We start from the raw sequence: 19805 nt of genomic DNA, 5'->3' as shown, positions 1-19805 counted from the left end.
ACCTTTAGCACCCAGTCTTGCGTCGATCATCAGCGACGGGCTTGCATCACCAACTCTCACACCGGCACCTCTGTCATTTTACAAAGCATATCAACCATCCTCTGCGCCTGCTTCACCGCCGAATTTGGATATGTCACCGCTGGATAGCGCGTGTGCTGAATACAATTCTCAGTTCATGAATTTCGGGCAAGTGAAGGATGTAGATGGTATGGGACAGTACTTTGCAATGCATAACCACACTGGCTCGCGTGCCGTTCGACCTGTGAGCAAGAGTTTCGACTCGAGCCAGCTGGCCATGGAGTATCGGGCGGCATTGCCAGAATTTGAGGATGGGTATGGAGGCAGGTAGAAAGGATATCTTGGTATTGATACACTTGAGAAGAGCGATTAACAGCATGATTATACCATTGATCATTATCCTCCGGCACGACACTGCCCAGTGATACCACAGAGGGGGGTATATGCCATATTCAACAACATTTACAATCACATTTCTCCGCCTCCATGCATATGACGCAAACCGTATTTACAATGGTACATCCTCCATCATCTGCATAGCGCCCTCTCTTCCCACTGTAAAAATAACATCACCCAGCGTCTTCGTCGAGAAGCCCGCTTCCGAGTAACGGAAGTAGTAGTCCCATTTCCTCTTGAAAATCTCCGCACCTTCATTGTCCATTCCTTCCTTAGCCTTCTCCTTGATAAGCTGCGGCTTGATCTTGCTCTCCCAGTTGTCCAAGAATTCTTCTCGCCATAACCGCAGCGCTTTCGCGTAGTGGGGACCGATGTTTTCTATGCTGTCGACGACGAGCGAGCCGCCGGAAGCGGTTTGTATGCTGGCGACGAGTTCGGAAACGGCGGGTAGATGACCACCGGGGAAAATGTATCGGCGGATGAAGTCGTCGGATTTGGCGTAGGCTTCGTAGCGCGCATCGGGCATCGTTATGCATTGGAAGCATGCTACACCCCCCTCCTTCTTGAGAAGCTTGTCTATGCACTTGAAGTAAGTGACCAGATATTCCTTGCCCACAGCTTCCAGCATCTCAATTGATACGGCCTTGTCGAAGGGTCCCGTTTCTGGCACCTCCAGACTTCGGTAATCGCACAGGAGGACTGTGATCTGGTCCGACATGCCGGCTTCTCGTATCCGCTCCTCTGCCAGCTCTTTTTGCTCAATCGAGAGGGTGAGAGATGTAACCCTGCAGCCTGTCCGTTGTACAGCACGCATGGCGAAGCTGCCCCACCCTGTGCCGATCTCCAAAACGTGGTCTGTCCCCTTGATGTGTGTGTTATCGATGAAGCGATCGAGCTTTCGCATTTGCGCGTCGTAGAGGCTTTCGCTTGCGGATTTCGGGTTCGATTTCGGTAGCCATATCGGGCACGAGTAGGTCATGTCTTGGGAAAGGAATGCGGCGAACATTTCGTTAGAGATGTCGTAATGTGCGGAGATGTTGAGGCGCGCGTTTTTGAGGTTGTTGCTGCCTCGTACCAAGCCGGCGAGGCCAGAGGAAATAGCTGAGGTGAAAGTTGAGCCATTGGAGAGGTAGTTGCGGTTCAGGATAAAAAGCTGTAAATGTAAGCTGAATGCGTCTCACCAATATTGTCTATGCAGCAGCTTACCTCGAAGAATTTCGTCAGGTCTGGAGTTGTGAATTCGCCCAGCATATAGCTTTCTGCGAAGCCCTGGCACCTATCAGCGCGAGCTCTTTCGGATGGTTAGGAGTGTTTTGGGGCGCACCATGTCTGCAAACAGTGCCAATCGCACCCAGAACTTCTCGTCAAGCACGTTGAGGAAAGCGATTGGGAGCCCTTCTTTATCAGATCCAAACGCTGCAGTAGCCTTGCTCGAGCCGCCCTCAAACAATACCAGCTTGCCATGCTTCAGATTCTGGAATTGCGAAAGAGTGCCATTTTTGCATAGATTCACCAGTGGTCCCCAAGCTTGCGATGTGACTGGGCTAAGTAGTGAAGACACAGCTCCCGTCACAGAGCTTATAATCGCCATAATTCAAGATGTGTGCGAATCGCGCAAGCCTTGAAGGTTCGATTGGAGGATCCTCGAGCGCAAAGTAGGGGAACTGGACAATTCCTAGTCGAGAGAAGCGTGGCTTCAATGCGATTCGCAGAATGAGGGTGTCTCAAACGATCTGAGCTTGATCACACGATGAGAAGCTGCAGGGTGGGCTGGCGGTGGAGGGGAATTAGTGCGTCAATCGTACAAAAGCAATGCGACAATGGTATCGTGAACGCGCCTGGAAGCAGAACTGAGAAAGAAGTCGAGTAACGGTAGCTGTTCGGCTAGCACATGGCGCCAGAGTGCATTTCAGCGTCCAGGTAGCTCGCCGTCATATCGCCGGAACGGCCGAAAGCCGACACGGTGCGTCCGGTTGCGCCGTTTCGAAGCCATGCGTGTTGCATTCTGTCTGAGGTGCAGTATCGGGCGAGGAAACCTTGCCAATTCGAGTGATCTATGACGCCGTCGATCCGCCTAAAAATCGCGATGGGCGTAAGATCATTGTAATCCTTACATGTTGCGGAGCTCGAGGCCATCCGAATGGTGGCCGGTGCAATACGCCGTCGTATTCATATCCGTTCCTGGTATCTAGCTGCTAAAACGTGTTCTCAGGTAATGGTGGAACAGAAGGTCGGTGGGTGAAGTACAGCCGCAGAGCAGGGTCCATAGAAATGTTCCGCCGGCATGCGTGAGAGGGGCAAGTTATGCAGGGGCATAACTCATCACGCGTCTCAGCCTTGCAATCGCAGGTCTACTCCGAGTCAAGACGGCCAGCGATAAGAGGTCGTATCTTCTGGAGCTCTCCATGAGCGCTGCGGGCCTTAGAATTTGTATGGTAGGCAGCATCTGACCGATCGGTGAATCTATAGCGACCCGTGGACGGCGGCCGCGGGCTCCGGGCTGCACTAGAAGGGACCTGGAAGGCGTGAACTTGGCGACGGGCAAAATGTGATGATGGCTAGAAGTGAGTAAAGGAGGGATGATGGATGGGGAGCTCATTATATCAAGCCAAGACCGTATGCTTCCTGCGGTTCCGTCGTCATTGTGAGCTCGTGAGCACCACATCAAGAGGTGATCCGTGCTCCGCGGAGACACGCTACGGCGCGTCGACGCGTGCTCCGTAAACCACCTTTCACATGCTGCACTCAGGCATAATTCCATACCATCGATTTAGGATATCGCTGAACACCTGCGAGATTACTCTTGACTTTACTATACACGCAATCGTCGAAGTCAACAAGCCATCAATATGCTGTCGATTCAACCCTCCAAACCTCAAAAATGCACGCCAAATCTGCTCCCCGCGCGGATAAACCACAATGGACCCATCAACGACGCAGAACGATACTGGAAACCTGAAACCGATGACAAAGGTAGCTCTCAAACCTGGTATTTGCATGGATACCAGACCTGACGTCCATCTAGGAAAGCGACACGCATACTTCCGCGGTCGACACCTCCACGGCACCACGCTACCTCTTCCTCAGAACTACACAGGCGCCATCTTACATGTCACCGATAAGCAATTACCGCAAACGCGAACACAACAACAACAACAACAGCCTGCAGATGAGGACGACGAAGATGCCGAGGTGGAAGAGCCCATGCCCGTAGAAGTCAAGATAGCGGAACAAGTGGGAGAGTTCGACGAGGTCATAATATGGGGTCATGGTGGCGAGGTGGATGGAAGTGGAGATGCCTTCGTTAGGGGAATGAACGAATGGGTCGGGTTTGCAGAAAGCATGCATGTTGACGAGGAAGAGGAAGATGGGGATACAAAACTGGGGGAAAAGAGCGCCTAGAACAATGTCTTGGAGTAGTAAAGGTCATATCGGACGGGGAGGATATTATGGTAGGATGGCGTTGGATAAAGATACCCACAATGCCAGAAGGTTCAGGCTGATTGTGCTCCCACGTTGGCATCAAGTCCCCGTGAAATCCAAAGCAGTCTTGCCAGCCTACGCGCCTGGACGATCCCCATATCCGGCTCCCCAATTTGCCCAACGCAGTTCTGTATCGCCTGGCGTTCAATCCTAGCCCTGCCTTGAGCCGCAACTGCATCATTCACGTATCTTGTCCACAGATACATGCACAGCAACATCCCACATGACAAAGACATCATGCAGCGACCTGATGTCCCGCAACGTCGCCGGCGCATTCACATCCGCCGCATTCGCAATCTCCTCACGCCGCCTGTCCGATATCCAGAAACGAAGCCGGCCCATGTGCGGCCTTGCGTACTTGTTCCACATCTTGTTGATGCCCTCGGCCAGAACATTGAGCCGTTGCTTCTCTTCGATCGGGTTGGTATTGGCGCTGGGTTGCAAGTGTACGTTGATGTAGTTGGTCCAGACACGTTGGTATCCGATCGTCATGTACTGGGTGTCTGAGTCGGTGTGGCCACCCCCGGTAGCCTTCTAGGCGAGATGGAAGGTTACTAGGACTAGGAATGGGGTCGTGTCGAAGAGGCGTGCGTGGAGGGCCGTGAGTGCATGGGAGAGCTCCCGCTTTTGGTATCTGCTGAGGAAGTGAACGTGGTGGATTTCGTAGTGTGGCATCGTGGAGTCTGGTTCGCGTTGGTACGTAGAGGTAATCGTCGCAACGGTCTGGAGGTAAGAAGTCGACGCGCGGCTGTTGTGCTAATAAAGCAAGGATGGGAAGAAGTACGAGGGTGCGACGCCTAGGTGAGTCGAATTGCGCGCGTCTGAGACGATGATGGGCTAGATACCCATAGGTGGAAGGCTCTTGTCCAGTGTGTTGATAACGGAAACCTGATGGATGGAGTTTTGCTTAGACCTCCATACCAGACTCGGTGCCTATTGTTCGATACCAACATTGCAGTCACCATGGTGTTGTACCGTCACTGCCAATGCCACTCACCCACGCCTTCCAACCTCTAGCCCTGTCCCAGCCTGTACATCACCAAATCAACCAATATTCATCTTACCAACAATTGCCACAAGATTCGAGTATTTAGTTTGCCTGAAGCGCGACTGGGTCCTCTTATCCTTTTTGTCAGGTCAGGGTTCTTGTCGGTTCGGCTCAATGCGCCCCGCTCCCACATGCGATTAACCGCGCGGCGGACTCACATCTGGGTTCAAAACATCCCACGTGCTCGCCACAACGTTGCGCAAACCCAACGATGGGCCGACAGAACGATTGTGGGTCAGGTACAGGCCGGCACATCATTTTTCGGTACTTGACGGGCGGGAACGGTCGATCTCAGGATTTGTAGCAAGGGATGAGTGGAGTAGAGCCGAATGCATGGGGCTCTCATTTTACACATGGTAGCTGTTATTGTAAACTTCTACTCAATCTTTGCCCTCCGCATGAGTATGCAATGCAATGCAAGTTCGCATTCATGTGCATCCTCAGTACAACGTGCCGCAACCTCATAATTTCGACTCCCCGTCACCTTTCATGCCAGTGTCTGAGAAGTCCACGAAGCTTTCCTCGCCGCTGAAATGCCTGTCATCATCGCTCGTTAGCCACTTGCCGTGACATAAGGCTACGGGGTCATCGGGAGGTGCTCGTCAATTGGGGTGTGTGGAAGCTGGATGTTGAGAAGCGTCGAGGCGATACCCCAACCGTGAGTTGTAGATTCTGACCTTGGCCAGTCTTTCCGGTGATAGGGAAAGAACCTGGATGTTATAAGGATGCAGCACGAGGTAGAACGACAAAGAAATAACATTGCACTTACCAGCCTCTCTCCGCTCCGCCCGAGAGGAAGGATGTTTCGGAGTTTAGTTCGCAAGTCCAGTTTCCTGCGACACCCTTCTCTGGATCGGCTGATCTTCTTACGTATTTTGACAGCCCAGCAGTGAAGCATTGGAAATCATCCTCATCGGGGTTCTCTGGCATCTGTCCAGTAAGTACCCGACCGGCTGCTATCATAGTGGCGGCATGAGTGCACAGCAAGATAGTCTTTGGCTCTTCGGGGTCGTTGTCTAGAGTTGAGACAATGTGATCCAGTGCGTTCCTGACACGCTCATGGAGCTCAACGATCATCTCGCCGTTGGACCCTGGCATATGTACAGATGCATACTCATCGTCAAGGTTCTGGAAGTGAGGTGTCAGGAGCTCGAGGTGCGGCGGAGTAGGATGTTCGAAATGTGCGCGTCCAAAGAACTCGCTATTACGCACTCGTCAGCACAGTGCCTACCTCCGTGTCACTCAGTGTGCACGAACCCAATACCGCGATCGATCCGTATCCTTCCTTTTGCCTTGCCCTCCTTGAATAGCTGATCACTAAACGGCTTCAGCGTCTGCAGACACCTGTAGAAGGGACTAGAATAGATTCTGTCCACTGGCGGTTCGATCTTGCTCAGATACTCGGCTAACTCCTTGCTCTGTTCCACCCCTTTGGACGTGAGAGGCGGATCAGTGGGGATTCCGGTCGGGGTCGCCATGGACGCGGTGTAGATACCCGTTTGGGGGTCTACGGACCAGTTGGCGCGAAACTAGACCCCGGAGGATACGTTAGAAAGAAATGCCATGCTAGGGGATAGATCTGCATGTGCGAGTGTGAGGGGTGGCGTTTTATGTGATACACGCGAAGGTGTAGGCAAGCGAGATGTTTGCGGAGGTAATGCAATGACGGAGATGGCTCAGAAGTAGCTGCCTGAAACGGAAGACTTCCCTCGACTACTGTGTAAAAGCATCGGAAGGCATGAAGTGCGGTGACGGAGGTTAGCTTGATACGTACCGCGTGCCGGACGATGTAGATGATCTCTATCATGGTTCCGTTGTCTTGTTACTCCGAGAGAGTTTGTGTACCGAAGAAGTTTATTTGATCGTGCGCCGTGCTTGCTGTTGGGAGTACGAGGCGGTTCTGGGATGAAGGGGGTAGGTGCTCGCAAGTTACCTCGGTAACTTTACCTTTTCGGGACGCTTCTCGAAGTCTCAACGTTGGTAACGAAGAACTTGGTACGCTGTGTCGAGTGCAAATCGCAAGGCTTTGCAGGTGCTGTTGGGATTTTACTGAAAGTAGCGCCTACAATCTGGGCTTTGTAGTACTGCTGCACGTTTGACAGTCGCATGGAGATTCACAGTACTCCAGGGCTGCTTCCACGCAACAAACCTCAAATGCCCGTTAGCAGCTGCTCAGGTAAACAGATAAGCGTCGACGGGATATTCACCTAGCACGTGCCGCAACCTTTCGCAAAGTCAGCGAAGATGATCGATATCGAGATTTACGGCGTCCGACAATGAGCCACTCACACATCATTCCTTTCATCGGTCAGGCCCCCACGCTCGAGCCGTGCCTAAGCGCTTCCAGCATTGACATGCGCTGACGCGAACTTCACACGCGCATGCACATGCGACAGAACTGCAGGACCTCGTACTTTTGCAGTCGTAGCTCAGGAACGAGCCGGCATCCAAACAATGCGCACCCTATGTCGCTACTCCTTACGGTATGCGCAAGCGCAGCGCAGGGGCACTTTGCATGTGCGTGACGCTCGTTGGTGGTATGCTGATGCGCAAGCCACGTCAATGCAACATTGGAACGGTTGTAACGTGTTTTGGCCGGGGTGTTTGGAATAGACTCGAATCCTGCAGGAATACGAAGGACCTGGCGGACGGAACACCGCTATAGTGAACGATAGTAGTGACGGGTTGGTCCTTATCCTTGCTGTTCATCTGCACTTCCGAATATCTCCACAGTACAGCGGGCGTCCGCGTTCACATGCTGTTTATACCCGCGACTAGCGGGATGTTTCCTGGGGCCAGAAGCGCTGTCACGATAGCGGCAGAGAAAGCGATGATTGTGGTACATGGGCTAAAGTCCTTCCCAGGTGACCAGGTTACGCCTGGGCGGGGTTGCAGATGTATGGGTATCATGTAGCCTGCTTGTAGAGGGTGTGCGAGGTGGATGCACAACCGCAAATCTGTATCGAAATGAAACCGGAAAGATTCTCGCACTGGTGTAGTCAAGCTATGGCAGTCGGTCACATCCGGTCGTGATGATCCAGTTCTTCGACCGCTATCAGCGGCAGCATACGATCGATCGCATCGCCCCGTGCTTGCCTGAGCAAGCAAGCACCTGCCTTCTTGAATCGCATTCGAAACCCTGGAGGGCTTGATCCTGGCGACGATGCTGCAAGCCATCGGTGATCACCAGACGGATACAATGATTTATTACCGCAGTGCCATCCGAGGCCGGCCTTGAAACGTCCATGGGTAGTCACAATGTAGCGCTGGCTTGACTCTCGGGGCAAATACGTTGACAGCCTGGGGATAATCAGCGTAAAGTTCGACTACTGGACAAAACTAGCGGCAATCCGTCTCCATCAGGTTGGATTCCAGGGTTCATTTGGTAAGAACGCGTCTGTGCGAGCAGCTGGTACGCTTCCAAGCTTCTGCCAGAAGGATAGAACTCCGGCCAGTCCCGACGTGCCGTAGAGGCACCGCTTGTCGGGACCGGGACAGGATCCTTGAAACTTACGTGTATTGAATGTTCATGCGTACTGTCCAAGAAACATATGTGAATGAACTCCACGGTCATAAAATAGTGTTGCAGCGTACACTTAGGTTTCCAAGGGTGCTGGAACTGGATCCCACAGCTACCTAGGTAACCAGTGATGCAATGTCGTAGTCAAGATCAAACCCTCGGACTCTACCATAAGACAGCTGGGATTGGAGATGACTTCCTCCACATTTTAGAAAGTGGTCGCGTCACTGCTGCCCAAGAATCTGACAGCTGCCGGTCCAAGCGTTGCAAACACATAGTATGTACTGACGGCGCAACGAAGACGGGATGGGAGTGAAGTACCAGACCGAATTGAGCAAGGCCGGGCTAGACGCCATCATAGCTAAGTGATTAGTACATGGCACATGCTCTCAATTTTCTCGGCGTGCATCAGTGGGAGGGGTGCTACATGTCAGGAATCATGTTGTCATCGTGTAAAGATTGAAGAATGCCGCAGACCGATGTAACGCAGCAGCTGTTCGTGACCGGGCGGCCCCGAAGAATTGATGCGCAGAGTTTCCAGTAGATGCGCATGCACTGTTGAATGTAGGATTTTTCTTGCGCGGCCAATCAACACCAAGCCTGCGCGAATTAATGAGCGGTTCAGCGCTAAGCCCTGCAGGCAGACGAAGCTAAAGCGCTTCTAGAAGCTCGTGCTGGCATTCTGTAGCGTTTCCGTTACTGACAGAATCAAGGTCCTTGGAGCTGGTGGTTGATGTCATTCAATGCCTATGCGCCATCATGGCGTTGCTTGTCAGTGTTCCTTCGTTTGCTTTCACGTGTTACCATTGATTGGGTAGCCGGTTCTCACGTGTGTAGTCTATTGGCCATCGCTTCGTCACATGCGCGTCCTGCTAGCCTGAAGGGCGGCTGTGACAGTGCGCATGGAAGACGCATGGATGGCTGATCTCGAGTTGCAGCATGATCGACGCCCAGATGCATGCATGTGGGGGCGTCTCTCATACCTTTACAGCTTCTTGAACCCACTACGGCCAATTGACCCACATCTAGTAAACACGAGGGTATGATGAACACAGGTACAAAGCGGAGTGGTACCTTTGAGATGTCGCCACAAAAGCAAACATCCCGCACGGGTATCTAGGGACTTGACGTGGGATGAATTGGGCGATTTTACGCACTTCGCGAAGTGTTCGCCGATCATCCTCATAGACCCCATGCCGTTGATGCCGATGGTTTCATTGCAGTCTACTATCGGAGACAGCCAGGTTCCGATAATAGGCATTATGGCAGCCGCTACACAGGGTCTGCAGAACAAGGAAGAAGCAAACAGACAGCCGCGCAGAAGTCGCCTTGTGGGATGGGCATTTGACCGGTGCGCCACATCAGATCTCGCCAATGTAATGACCACCATGGTGGAATAGTAGCTGATAGCGGCGGGAATGGGTGTGGTCGATAGGGATTGAGAGCAGACGAATGAGTAACGTAACAGAAGGATTAAAGACTAAATTATATAGCGTATTAAGAGCGAGTGGTCTTGGAGCGCGATTGTGATACCCGTCGACTATTGGAGATGGTGAACGTCGACGAGAATACACGCGCTATTTCGGCATGGTGCTGTGTAAAGGATATTCATCAGCGCCCGCTGCGTGTTGACGCGTTGAAGTCTTCCCAGTCTTCCCTAGCTTCTTCTCAGTGACAAAAACACGCAACACGATGAGATACCTGACGATCAAGAAAATAATGATCGCGGCGACCAGAATACCCACTATGTACGCTCCGACAAGCCCAGAAGAGTTCTTCTGAAGGTCAAGGAAGGGGTACACATAGAAGCCTTGGGTCGCATGCGTGAGGTAGGCCAGGCCAAGATAAAGAGCCAACAGGAGGATGATTGGAATCAGATCGAACCAGGGTAGTCGTTCAGTTCGGGGGACAACTATTTCGAAAAGGGCGTACGCCGAGTTGAGAGCATGCTGCGACGTGTTCGACCAGAGAGCGAAGGTGGTGGGGAATTGACCCGCAAGAAGCGTCCAGTAAACAACTGTTGGAGGTTAGTTCGGCGTGCCCAGACAGTAAATGCTGCCAGCTGCCCAAAAATGATGTTGCAGGGAAAAAACGAGATTGCCTCGAGGTACTTCGGCGCAACTATGGCAAAACGTGTTATGTAAGTTGACTTACTGGTCACTATCCACGGATAGACTACGATGGAAGAGTAAAACATGCTGTGCGCCACCTGCAGCGCTTTGGGCCAGCGTGCCAAAAACGAAGTTCCCGTAAGCCAGAAACTGCCGGTATGCACAGCGGCAAAGGCATAGTAAAAGGCGAGACCCCAATACGTCAGAACCGTGAAGAAAGAGAAGGATTGCTGCGAAGCGTCGGACCTGCCGTGGGTACCATTCCAGCCAAAGATGAAAAAGAGCGTGGTAAATGCGTAAATGGCCAATAGCGCGCGAATAGCGAAGAGGGCGGCTGGTGGGAGAATCCACGAGGTTACAAACCGCGTGGGATCAAAAAGGCCGGCGTACGGTGCCGTTATTCGCTGACCAATAGCCATGCTGGGGTTGTTGATTGGGATGGATCCTGGTCGAGTGCCACCAGGCTGGATGTCGTGTCCTCGGAACGTTTCCGACGCCGTGGAATCCGGGTCGTGGGTAGTGCGCGATGGATGACGCGAGATAATTCGCGATGGAGATGATGCGACGTGGTGTTGCGAGACAGCTGCAAAACTCGTTCACCCCCAATTTCCGAGGCTGAAGCTGAAAAGGGCAGTCACCGAGACCAGAGAGTCGCGCTAGCGATTGGCGCTATGTCGTGTTCGGACTAGCATCGGCGGCCGAAAGAACTGACAGGATCGGCCGCGTCTTCGTAACGTTACCGCTCTATCCCGGTCTACCATCACGTCTGTGGGCCCGTCCGCTTCAGACTCCCACGCTTGTAACCCCGGCAGCAGAGGCGAGGCACACTCCCACTTACACCCTTACGCTCCCTACGCAGGGTGGCCAGGATGAGGCCTGCAGCGCGCTTGGGCACAGGTGGCTTGCTCGTCCCTCTGCCACTGCCTTCTTCTTTAAGACTACGAGATGCCATCTGTTTGGGATGATACTACTCAGGATGATCACCCAACTGACAAGCCATCTTCCCAACCCATTCAGTATCCATCACTACTCGCCCGCTTTGCTTCGTATCAAACATCACCATGAGTGACAACAGCAGAATATCTGTACGTATGCATCTATCATTTCCTATGCACTCCGCTAACGGCTCATAACAGAAGGCACAGAATCTCGCTAGGATCAGGGACAACCAACGTGAGTGGATTCCTTGGATGAGGATTCGTCTTCAGGTGTCTGCTGTACAACCATAGAGAGTGGCGATAGCTTGCAGCCTGCAAACCATCCAGACGTGTCTTTGCAAGCATTCGATTTACCGAGGATGTTCGCTAACGGTACCTCTATCCAGGCCGATCACGCGCCCGCCGGAAGGAGTATCTGCATGAGCTCGAGGCAAAACTGCGCAGCTATGAACAGATAGGCATCGAGGCCTCTTCAGAAATCCAGTATGCTGCCAGGAAAGTACTAGAAGAGAACCGGAAACTCAGGTCGCTTCTTCATGGAAGAGGAATCTCTGAAGCGGAGATTGTCGCTGCACTTGAATCGACGTCCGATCGACACTACAAGCACACTTCTGCCGCCACCAGACTGCAAGCCATGCTTGAGTCAAGAGTCAACACCAACACGACCTCTTCGACCAGTTCGCCTATACCTTCATATAGCAGAGCCGACTCGTTATCTCAACACCTCCCATCAGTGCCGCATGCTACTATCCCATCTGCACGGCCGACAACACTCAGTTGCAACGATTCGCCCAGTCCAAGATCCGTGGTATCAAGTATGGGCACACCACCACCAGCGTCATATCCAGCGATGCATTATACTACTCCAATGACTCCATCAGCTGTTCAGATCAAGTCAGAGCATGTTCAGTACGACTACCCTTACGAGCAGACATATAGCAGCGCTTGGGCCTACTCAAGCGACTGCAACTACACTGCAGAACCGACCTCATATTACAACAACACCTCATCTTGTGTCGACGCTGCCAACATCATCCGCACAATGCGATCTGGTGTCGGCCCCGAGCTGGAAGTCGATCTCGGATGCCACACATCAGACCGTCAATGCTATGTCGACAACGCTACAGTATTCAACATGATGGACCGATATTCTCAAAATCATGCGGCTATATGAGAGAAGACAGTGGTCAGTCTGAGGATACGAGTGGGAGGCGCTCCATCATCGCCTACCTGGCCTATAGCGAGCGGAGCTATCGGAGACCAGTGGCGGCGCTTGGTGTGTACGACCCCACGGTGGCCAAGTCCATGTTGGCGGCTGAATAGGCACCTGTTGTGCTTATCAATAGCATCTTCAGTAGTATGTTGAGTCGAGACAATCTTTGAGAAGGTCTGAACAATGCATTGTGGCGAGGAAAAACGTTTCGCAGACCCCTATCGAGACCCTGCCACCGATACGCGTTAGTCCTCTTCACTCTTTCGCCCAGCATTACGAACGACATGAAAGAAGTCAACCGCTAGCACGAAAACGAAGCCGAAACTTCAACTCATTTCTTTGTCGACAGTCGGCGCATGACCTCTCGCCTTGCCCAGTCTATCTTCGTATGATTTATTTTGGACACTCCATTCGACGCCAGCACAGAAGCACCGAGCCTAGAGGGCTTGGAGATGATCGACTGAAGTTTGTAAATAACGTGTACAAATTACTATTGCAGCCTCTTTGGGCGAACATGATGATTTCATCATCATCGACTCCCTCCACGTTGGTCGCTGATGAAACCAGTCTTGTATTCTTTCATTCCTTCAGATAGACCGTATGCACCCTGTCGTCTTCTCATGTTGGCACAATTTTCTCTAGTCACTGTCTTGCTGGTGGAAGACGGCCAGGTATCTCCCTTTGTTCCGGCAGCTAACATGGCATGGGTGATGTTGGCAAACCCGGCATGTTCTTCTTGTCCTCTGTAGACAAAGGGTCATTCTTCAAAGAACACATACCCAGCATATATCGGACGCAACATCTGTATGGGTCAAGAATCCAATCTCAAGTCCATGAATTCTATTCTTGTCTGACATTTCACTTTTATCGGTATCGAGATTCCATCAAGATGTCTCCAAAACGGAAGAAGACAGGTCATGGTGACGATCCGCCCAAGGCGAAGAAGACCGGATCCGAGGATACTTCTGACGACGATACACCCAAGATCAATGTCAACTGGTTCATACCAAAAGAGAAGGGTAAGAAGGTCTACAAAGAAAAATGCGCAGCCGAGTATGCCCAGATCCTCTATGAGAAAGCGCGAGAAGAGATAAGTCCGCAACAAGCACCTTTGTTAGATCCGCAATTCCGGACGCCAGTATTCCAAAATAAAGGCAAAGATCTGCGAGCGGGAGACAAGTACAGGCCCAGCGCGTCTTTGCGCAACCTGTTCAACGATATCAAGAGTAGAAGTATTGATAAGGAGGAGGGCCATAGCATCACCCATTTCCAGCAGCAGTTTGGCGACGACGCAAACGTTGCAGTAGTGCTCTCAAGGGCGGAGAACAACGCTACTTTTGTTCTAAATCAAGACCAGCGTTTGGAAGTGTAAGTGCAGGTATGTGGCTCGTTGTCGCGAAGCTGATTGAATTTAGGACTGTGAACGATGTAACTGCACATGTAGATTTCATCCGACGGAATTCATCAGAGGATGGCAGCCCTATCGGTTACTTCATTCAACTCCCTCTCAATACGTCAGTTACAGTGAACGGAACTACCTACACCAACAGCGACGGCTCATCGTCCATGCCCTTCTACATTGGGCCGCTCGAAGGGTATGCGATCATTGAACTACTTTCGCAACCAGCGTTTTTCTTCAGAACTGCAGCAAGCTTGAAAGACACTTCATCACATAGGGCGGTATCTCAAGAAGAGCTCGATCGTCGCGATAGAAATGGCGATGTTGCTGTGGGAAATACGAGGGTGCGATGGAGGCCAATCGACGCTCCGCTAACGCCAGCGGGACCTGGAGTCACGGGCGTCGCAGAAGAGGTTGAAGAAGAGTCGGAGGATAACTTCATCGACACATTCACCGATGAAGGGAAGCCGATCAGAGATCCTGGTGCGTATATGCGAGCTCAACTGTTGTCTCATCAACAAAGTCGATATCGCGAGCTTGTTCCCAGAGTTCTTGCTTCGGTGAACTATCGAGAGGAAGAAGCTACCGGATTCAGCTACCAGCATCAAGGACAGACTTTCAGGCCCGGAAGGACGCTGTTGCAACCAATCGAGATGGAAGGGAACCATCTATTGCTCGCTGCTCAAATCCACGCTGACAAGCACATCACGCTCGAAGTCCTAGATCCTATGACATGGCGATCAACTTTGTCCAGTCGGAAAGCTATCAATGAACACATCAGAGAGACTTTGCGAAACTCCACATGGTGGCGGCATGTCTTTGACTCGTTAGATCAGATGGAAGAAAACCTGCCCGAGGCCACGATGTGGGTACCGGCTGCCCAGGTCACGACAGGTGATGGCAGCTTTACGTACACCGTCTTGAACGCGTGGGCGCTGGCGATGGGTCTCGCACCGAACCCGTCGTTTACACCCAGCGCTCATGGTCACGAGTCGTTCTTCATCCGAGCCCAACAAATCTTCGACCTGGCCCTTCAAGACACGTTGAACTGGAGGTTATTACTCGCCTTTTTCCGCTGCACCGGATTCGTTAAGCCCAGCGAGAGCAGCGAGAACGACGAAGAGGCAAATCTTCCGCATCTATCAAGGCGATTTGATCTTTGTAACCGCTCCTTCCATAAGCTGATCGCTCGCGCAACGGCTGCAGATGCCGTAGCTGAAGGCAAGAAGATCGATATGGAGCTGGTCACTTTGGGACTCGAACATGGGATGCGCCATGATCAAGCCTTCGTTGGAGATTCACTGAGCGAGCTTGAACGGACCAACCTCACTTCCATCGTCCGTGATGGTCAATGGAACTTCAAGATGACAGAGTATCAACCGGATGATGGTCTCAATGAAAGTGATCTCTTTCTCCCGCCGCCGAATCCGCACCTGGATACTGGCCCAGCCCCGAGAGACTTTGAACCTTGCGTGCATCTTCGTGAGCAGCTCAAGACACTCATTGACGCTAATCTGATTGCAACAAGTATCCAGGGCGAGGAAGAGGGAGCGGACATCTACCAATTATCGGAATCAGAGGTCACCAATGGTATCAAGGCTGTCATGCGATCTATCAATGATTTGCTCTCATCTAACCACGGCTTCTCGTTCGCAGAGTTTGCAGGTACCGTGTCTTTCTCAGGTACACAGGGAGACCGCAACAGAGTAGTTTTGGTGTCTCACCAACATGAAGGACATTTCATATTAGTGGTTCTCCAGTACGAGCTCAAGGCCAGCGCAAGTGAAGCCCGCAAGAGCGATACGATCGAGAGCGAAGTAGGCAAGAGCAGACCAGACAAGAGAAAAACAGGCAAGAGCAAGGATAGCGAATACGTCGCCGTCACACGTGTAATTGACTCTGCGCCATGGACAATGACGACAGGCGAGCGCGCCAAAATCCATGAGCAACTGAAATCAAGTGGCCTTTTGACAGCTGAAAAGGAAGAGTTCCCGGATAACGAGACACTGACACTGAAGTGGATAGATGGGCCTCAGCAAGCGCGTATTGATACATCTGGCTACTTCACCATCATCAGCGCATGGGCTATACTACTCGGTCTACCTATCAACAATGACTTCCACCCTAAGGAAAATTTCTTCAGCCAAGCTTCATATCTAATCGAAGCTATCAAAGGCGGACATGCAGACTGGAAGCTGATCTGGGCGTTCTTGCGCTGCGTCGGCTACACTCTATCAGACCAAGCACCTCCACAAGAGCGACGATTCAAATCTCGTCGCAACGTCGATGCTAGTGCGCGGCGAGAGTTCAAAGAAAGCAAAGAGAGGTTGAAGAAACGGAGAGAAAAGATCTGGGGACAGAATTACAAGTCAATGATGGCGAAATTGCCGCATCACCGCCTCAGATACCCACACTTTTCCATTTCGGTCAACGCAGGACTAGCGCACAATGAAGTCTTCCCATGGGATGATTACGATGGACCTGACAGAAGAGCACGTATACCCGAGTTGATCAAATCTGGAAAGTACACGAGACATCTGCAAACTACGCCTACAGTCCCCAATGCAAATCCACTTGCAAAACCAACCGCAAATCCACTTGCAAAACCAACCGCAAATCCACTTGTAGATCCACCTATAGGTCCACCTGCAGGTCCTGCACCGTTGCCTAGCTCGACAAAAGACCCGAAGACAGGAGCCCTAGTCACTACAGGTGGACATGTTGTAGCAGGTGCAGATCCGCCTGTGGGTGACAATCCCATTCCGAAGAACCTGGATCTTTTTGACAAAGTCGCTCGCATTCCAGAACTCCAACGTCTCGGCACTTTTGACGAGAAGCTTTCCCGTGAAGAGATACGGAAGCGCTACGACGCATCAGCAAAAGACTTCCAACCATGCGAGCATCTTCGTCGCACATTGCAGAACTTGCTGGCAGACGACAAAGTCAAGGAAGAGGTGAAAACCTTTAGAAGTGGCGAAAGAGTAACGACCGGGTTTGGGCTCTGGCTATCCGACGAAGAGGTGGCCATGCACGCCGCTGCGGTCACTTTGGCTATCAACGACACGCAGAGTATCGAAGAGGGTTACAGTGTTGTGTCGGCCGCAACTGTTGAGTCGTGTAAAGGTGTTGGCGTCAGCGTGCCTCCTGCACTTCGACCCGGCCGTCCTCTACTCATGCCATTGTACTCCGAAAGTCATTTCGTTCTGGTAATCGTGCAATTGAACGAAAAGGGCTTACCCGAAATGTCGGTTCTCGACTCGTTGTTCTACCATTACAACGCTGCTCAACGTCACCACATCTTTGAGATTGCCTGGAGGGTAGTATGTCGTACGGCTTGGTACAGGCGACATTTCCCAGATGAAGCTACTTTCGAGAACGCCAAGCCTTCTCATGCAACTTGGGTCAGAACCGCTCTTCAACCGAGCACGAATGAGTGTGGCTATTTCGTAATACTTAACGCCTGGGGACTGGCGCTGGGCTTGGAGCTCAATCCTGCGGTGCGACTTAAATGGACAAAATCGTTCTTCGATGAGCTGTTCGATGTTATCAGTCTTGCGCGTCTGGGGTACGCAGACTGGAAGCTCATTTTTGCTTTTCTACGATGTCATGACATCGTACGGAATGGCTCTGTACCCGAGAACAGGCGTTTTGCCCAAACTCATGCCATACAAGACGAAGATAGAATGGTAGAAGATTTGGGAAGTCTTGTTGATCTAGAGTCGGTACACTGGCAAGTGCGGCAGCAGCCCACGCTTGAAGAGAATGAGAAAATACGGCGCTGTAATCGCATTCCAGGCCTCAACGGTCTATCACACAACCAGACTGGCGGCTTCTCTTCCGACAAATGGACCAGTTCAATCAAATCGAAGCATGTACCTCGCCTTCAGCAGCTGGGTATTCTTAATGTCGACCATAACAGCTCCCAATTGGAACAAGCTTATAAAAGCTCGTGGGAGATAGTCTGCGAAAGATTGCTCAACTCCGTCCCAGGGTCTGTCGCCGAAATGACACGAGACACATTGATACAAAGTTTACGAGATCACCTCGACAACCACTTTGCTGAGGTGGCAAAACATTACAATGACACCCCTGGAGCAAGGGTGAAAAATGCCTATCAGACTTATGTCGCCCTCATGCGAAAACATGACGTACGGCAAAGCTTCGGAGATATCGGCGTCGGGGTTACGCTGTCGGCCAAGAATGACTGGAAACGGCATCTAAGCGATTCCGAAGTGAACCTGGCCATCGTGTCAGTTTTGGAGGCTATCGATAATCTCCAAGCAGATGCGCACGGGCGTATAGACTCCGCGAGGGTCTTCGCGGGAGGTTTTACGTTGACGACTTCCTATAATTTGTCACTCGCCCTCTCTTCTAACGAACCCGATGATGGGAGTCTCTTCGACAATCTGGCGCTTTCACGCCCTCGAAGGGCTTGGTTGATGCCTTTGGTAGTCAGCGAAGGTGGCCTGTTGGATGTGTTGAAGAAGTGGGTGGAGGAAAAGGGTGTGAAATGGAAACCCCCTACTAACAATCAAGCTGGAGGCCATACGCTCCTCGTGTTGATCCAAGAATCGTTCAACGATGAGGACGACGCTGATCCGGGAGGCACCCATTTCGAGATGCTATTCATCGACAGCTGTCAGAAAGTCTTCAAAGACGTGCAAGAATTCTTTGTAGACCGCCTCAGCAAGGCCCATAAACGTCTTAAGTGGTCAGACCATCGCCATGTTTGGGACGCCGTCACACCTCGCGACACACATGACGATATAGAAGTTCCCCAGCAGGAAGGCGGCGGCTGGCAATGCGGGCATCACACCGTGATCAACGCCTGGATAATTGCGATGGGTCTTCATCCCAAAGTGAACGCAACTTACAACGAGATCACATATACCATGATCTACAGGTTCGCTCAAATGGCCACTGCCGGCATACTAGACTGGCGGACGCTTGCTGAATTTCTTGTCGGCAAGAAGTTCACTACGGAGAAGAGTGCAGACGACGTACCAGTGTCTCGCCGGTTCAAGTTCACTTGTGCTCAAACCAATGAGATTGCGCTGGATACGAAGATCAGAACATACGCACTTGTAGACACTGCTCTTGGTGCACTACCGCCGACAGACACAGCTTATGACCGCAACACCAACTTTGTTCCTATCCAAGAGGAAGAAGAAGAGGAAGGGTTAGCACGAGGGTTTGAGGATATGGAATTAGATTTGCCTGATAATCGGAGGAATCCTAAAAGAAAACTGCGCGACGATGGTAGCGACGGTCTCGCTCTGTGGGATGATGTAGCCGCTGGACGGGACGGAAGACATGTTACTGCGGCCGACGCGCCGCGTCGAAGCAAGAGACAAAGGCTGTCGAACGGCCTCTCTTTTCTCGACGCGTACTAAAACGAGCCCAGTTTCGCAGCTCGAAGATCTCTTTTGTCGCTGTAATTTGTAGTAGATGCATGACGTGTTCAGGGAAGCCGGCACTATGGCTGCGCGTATTTGGGTTTGATCTATCGGATCATGGTTGAGCCAGAAGATGCCTAGAATCTAGGAGGAATGTATAACATGTATTCGCGAACGAGATAGATGAATGAGATAATACGGAACCCAGCCGTGGAGATGTGAGGGCGTGAACAGATGTGAAGACGCGATGAGATGTGGACCCAAGCTCCCGGCAACCGATGAC

General features: G+C 51.8%; 5 protein-coding genes across 5 annotated transcripts; 3 read left to right on the top strand and 2 right to left on the bottom strand.

Moving 5' to 3' along the window:
• Window positions 1-526: 526 nt before the first annotated feature.
• J4E93_005392 (uncharacterized protein) lies at window positions 527-2005 on the bottom strand (the record flags this gene model as incomplete). Its single annotated transcript, XM_049343313.1, has 3 exons — window positions 527-1567; window positions 1621-1683; window positions 1739-2005. The coding sequence occupies 3 exons, from the start codon at window positions 2003-2005 to the stop codon at window positions 527-529; spliced, it is 1371 nt and encodes a 456-aa protein (XP_049199406.1).
• A 1258-nt stretch (window positions 2006-3263) lies between these two features.
• On the top strand, window positions 3264-3816 carry J4E93_005391 (uncharacterized protein; the record flags this gene model as incomplete). Its single annotated transcript, XM_049343312.1, has 2 exons — window positions 3264-3387; window positions 3440-3816. The coding sequence occupies 2 exons, from the start codon at window positions 3264-3266 to the stop codon at window positions 3814-3816; spliced, it is 501 nt and encodes a 166-aa protein (XP_049199405.1).
• Window positions 3817-5406: 1590 nt separating this feature from the next.
• J4E93_005390 (uncharacterized protein) lies at window positions 5407-6423 on the bottom strand (the record flags this gene model as incomplete). Its single annotated transcript, XM_049343311.1, has 3 exons — window positions 5407-5482; window positions 5715-6146; window positions 6203-6423. The coding sequence occupies 3 exons, from the start codon at window positions 6421-6423 to the stop codon at window positions 5407-5409; spliced, it is 729 nt and encodes a 242-aa protein (XP_049199404.1).
• Window positions 6424-11637: 5214 nt separating this feature from the next.
• On the top strand, window positions 11638-12688 carry J4E93_005389 (uncharacterized protein; the record flags this gene model as incomplete). The annotated part of the gene is made up of 2 exons (XM_049343310.1): window positions 11638-11641; window positions 11901-12688. The coding sequence occupies 2 exons, from the start codon at window positions 11638-11640 to the stop codon at window positions 12686-12688; spliced, it is 792 nt and encodes a 263-aa protein (XP_049199403.1).
• Window positions 12689-13616: 928 nt separating this feature from the next.
• J4E93_005388 (uncharacterized protein) lies at window positions 13617-19519 on the top strand (the record flags this gene model as incomplete). The annotated part of the gene is made up of 2 exons (XM_049343309.1): window positions 13617-14095; window positions 14143-19519. The coding sequence occupies 2 exons, from the start codon at window positions 13617-13619 to the stop codon at window positions 19517-19519; spliced, it is 5856 nt and encodes a 1951-aa protein (XP_049199402.1).
• Window positions 19520-19805: the final 286 nt, after the last annotated feature.

The sequence above is a fragment of the Alternaria ventricosa genome, assembly GCF_023758065.1.
Source record: "Alternaria ventricosa strain BMP 2768 chromosome Unknown scaffold_8, whole genome shotgun sequence".
NCBI lineage: Eukaryota > Fungi > Ascomycota > Dothideomycetes > Pleosporales > Pleosporaceae > Alternaria > Alternaria ventricosa.
The sequence above is the reverse complement of the archived record's forward strand: the minus strand, read 5'-3'. Positions and strand labels throughout refer to the sequence as shown.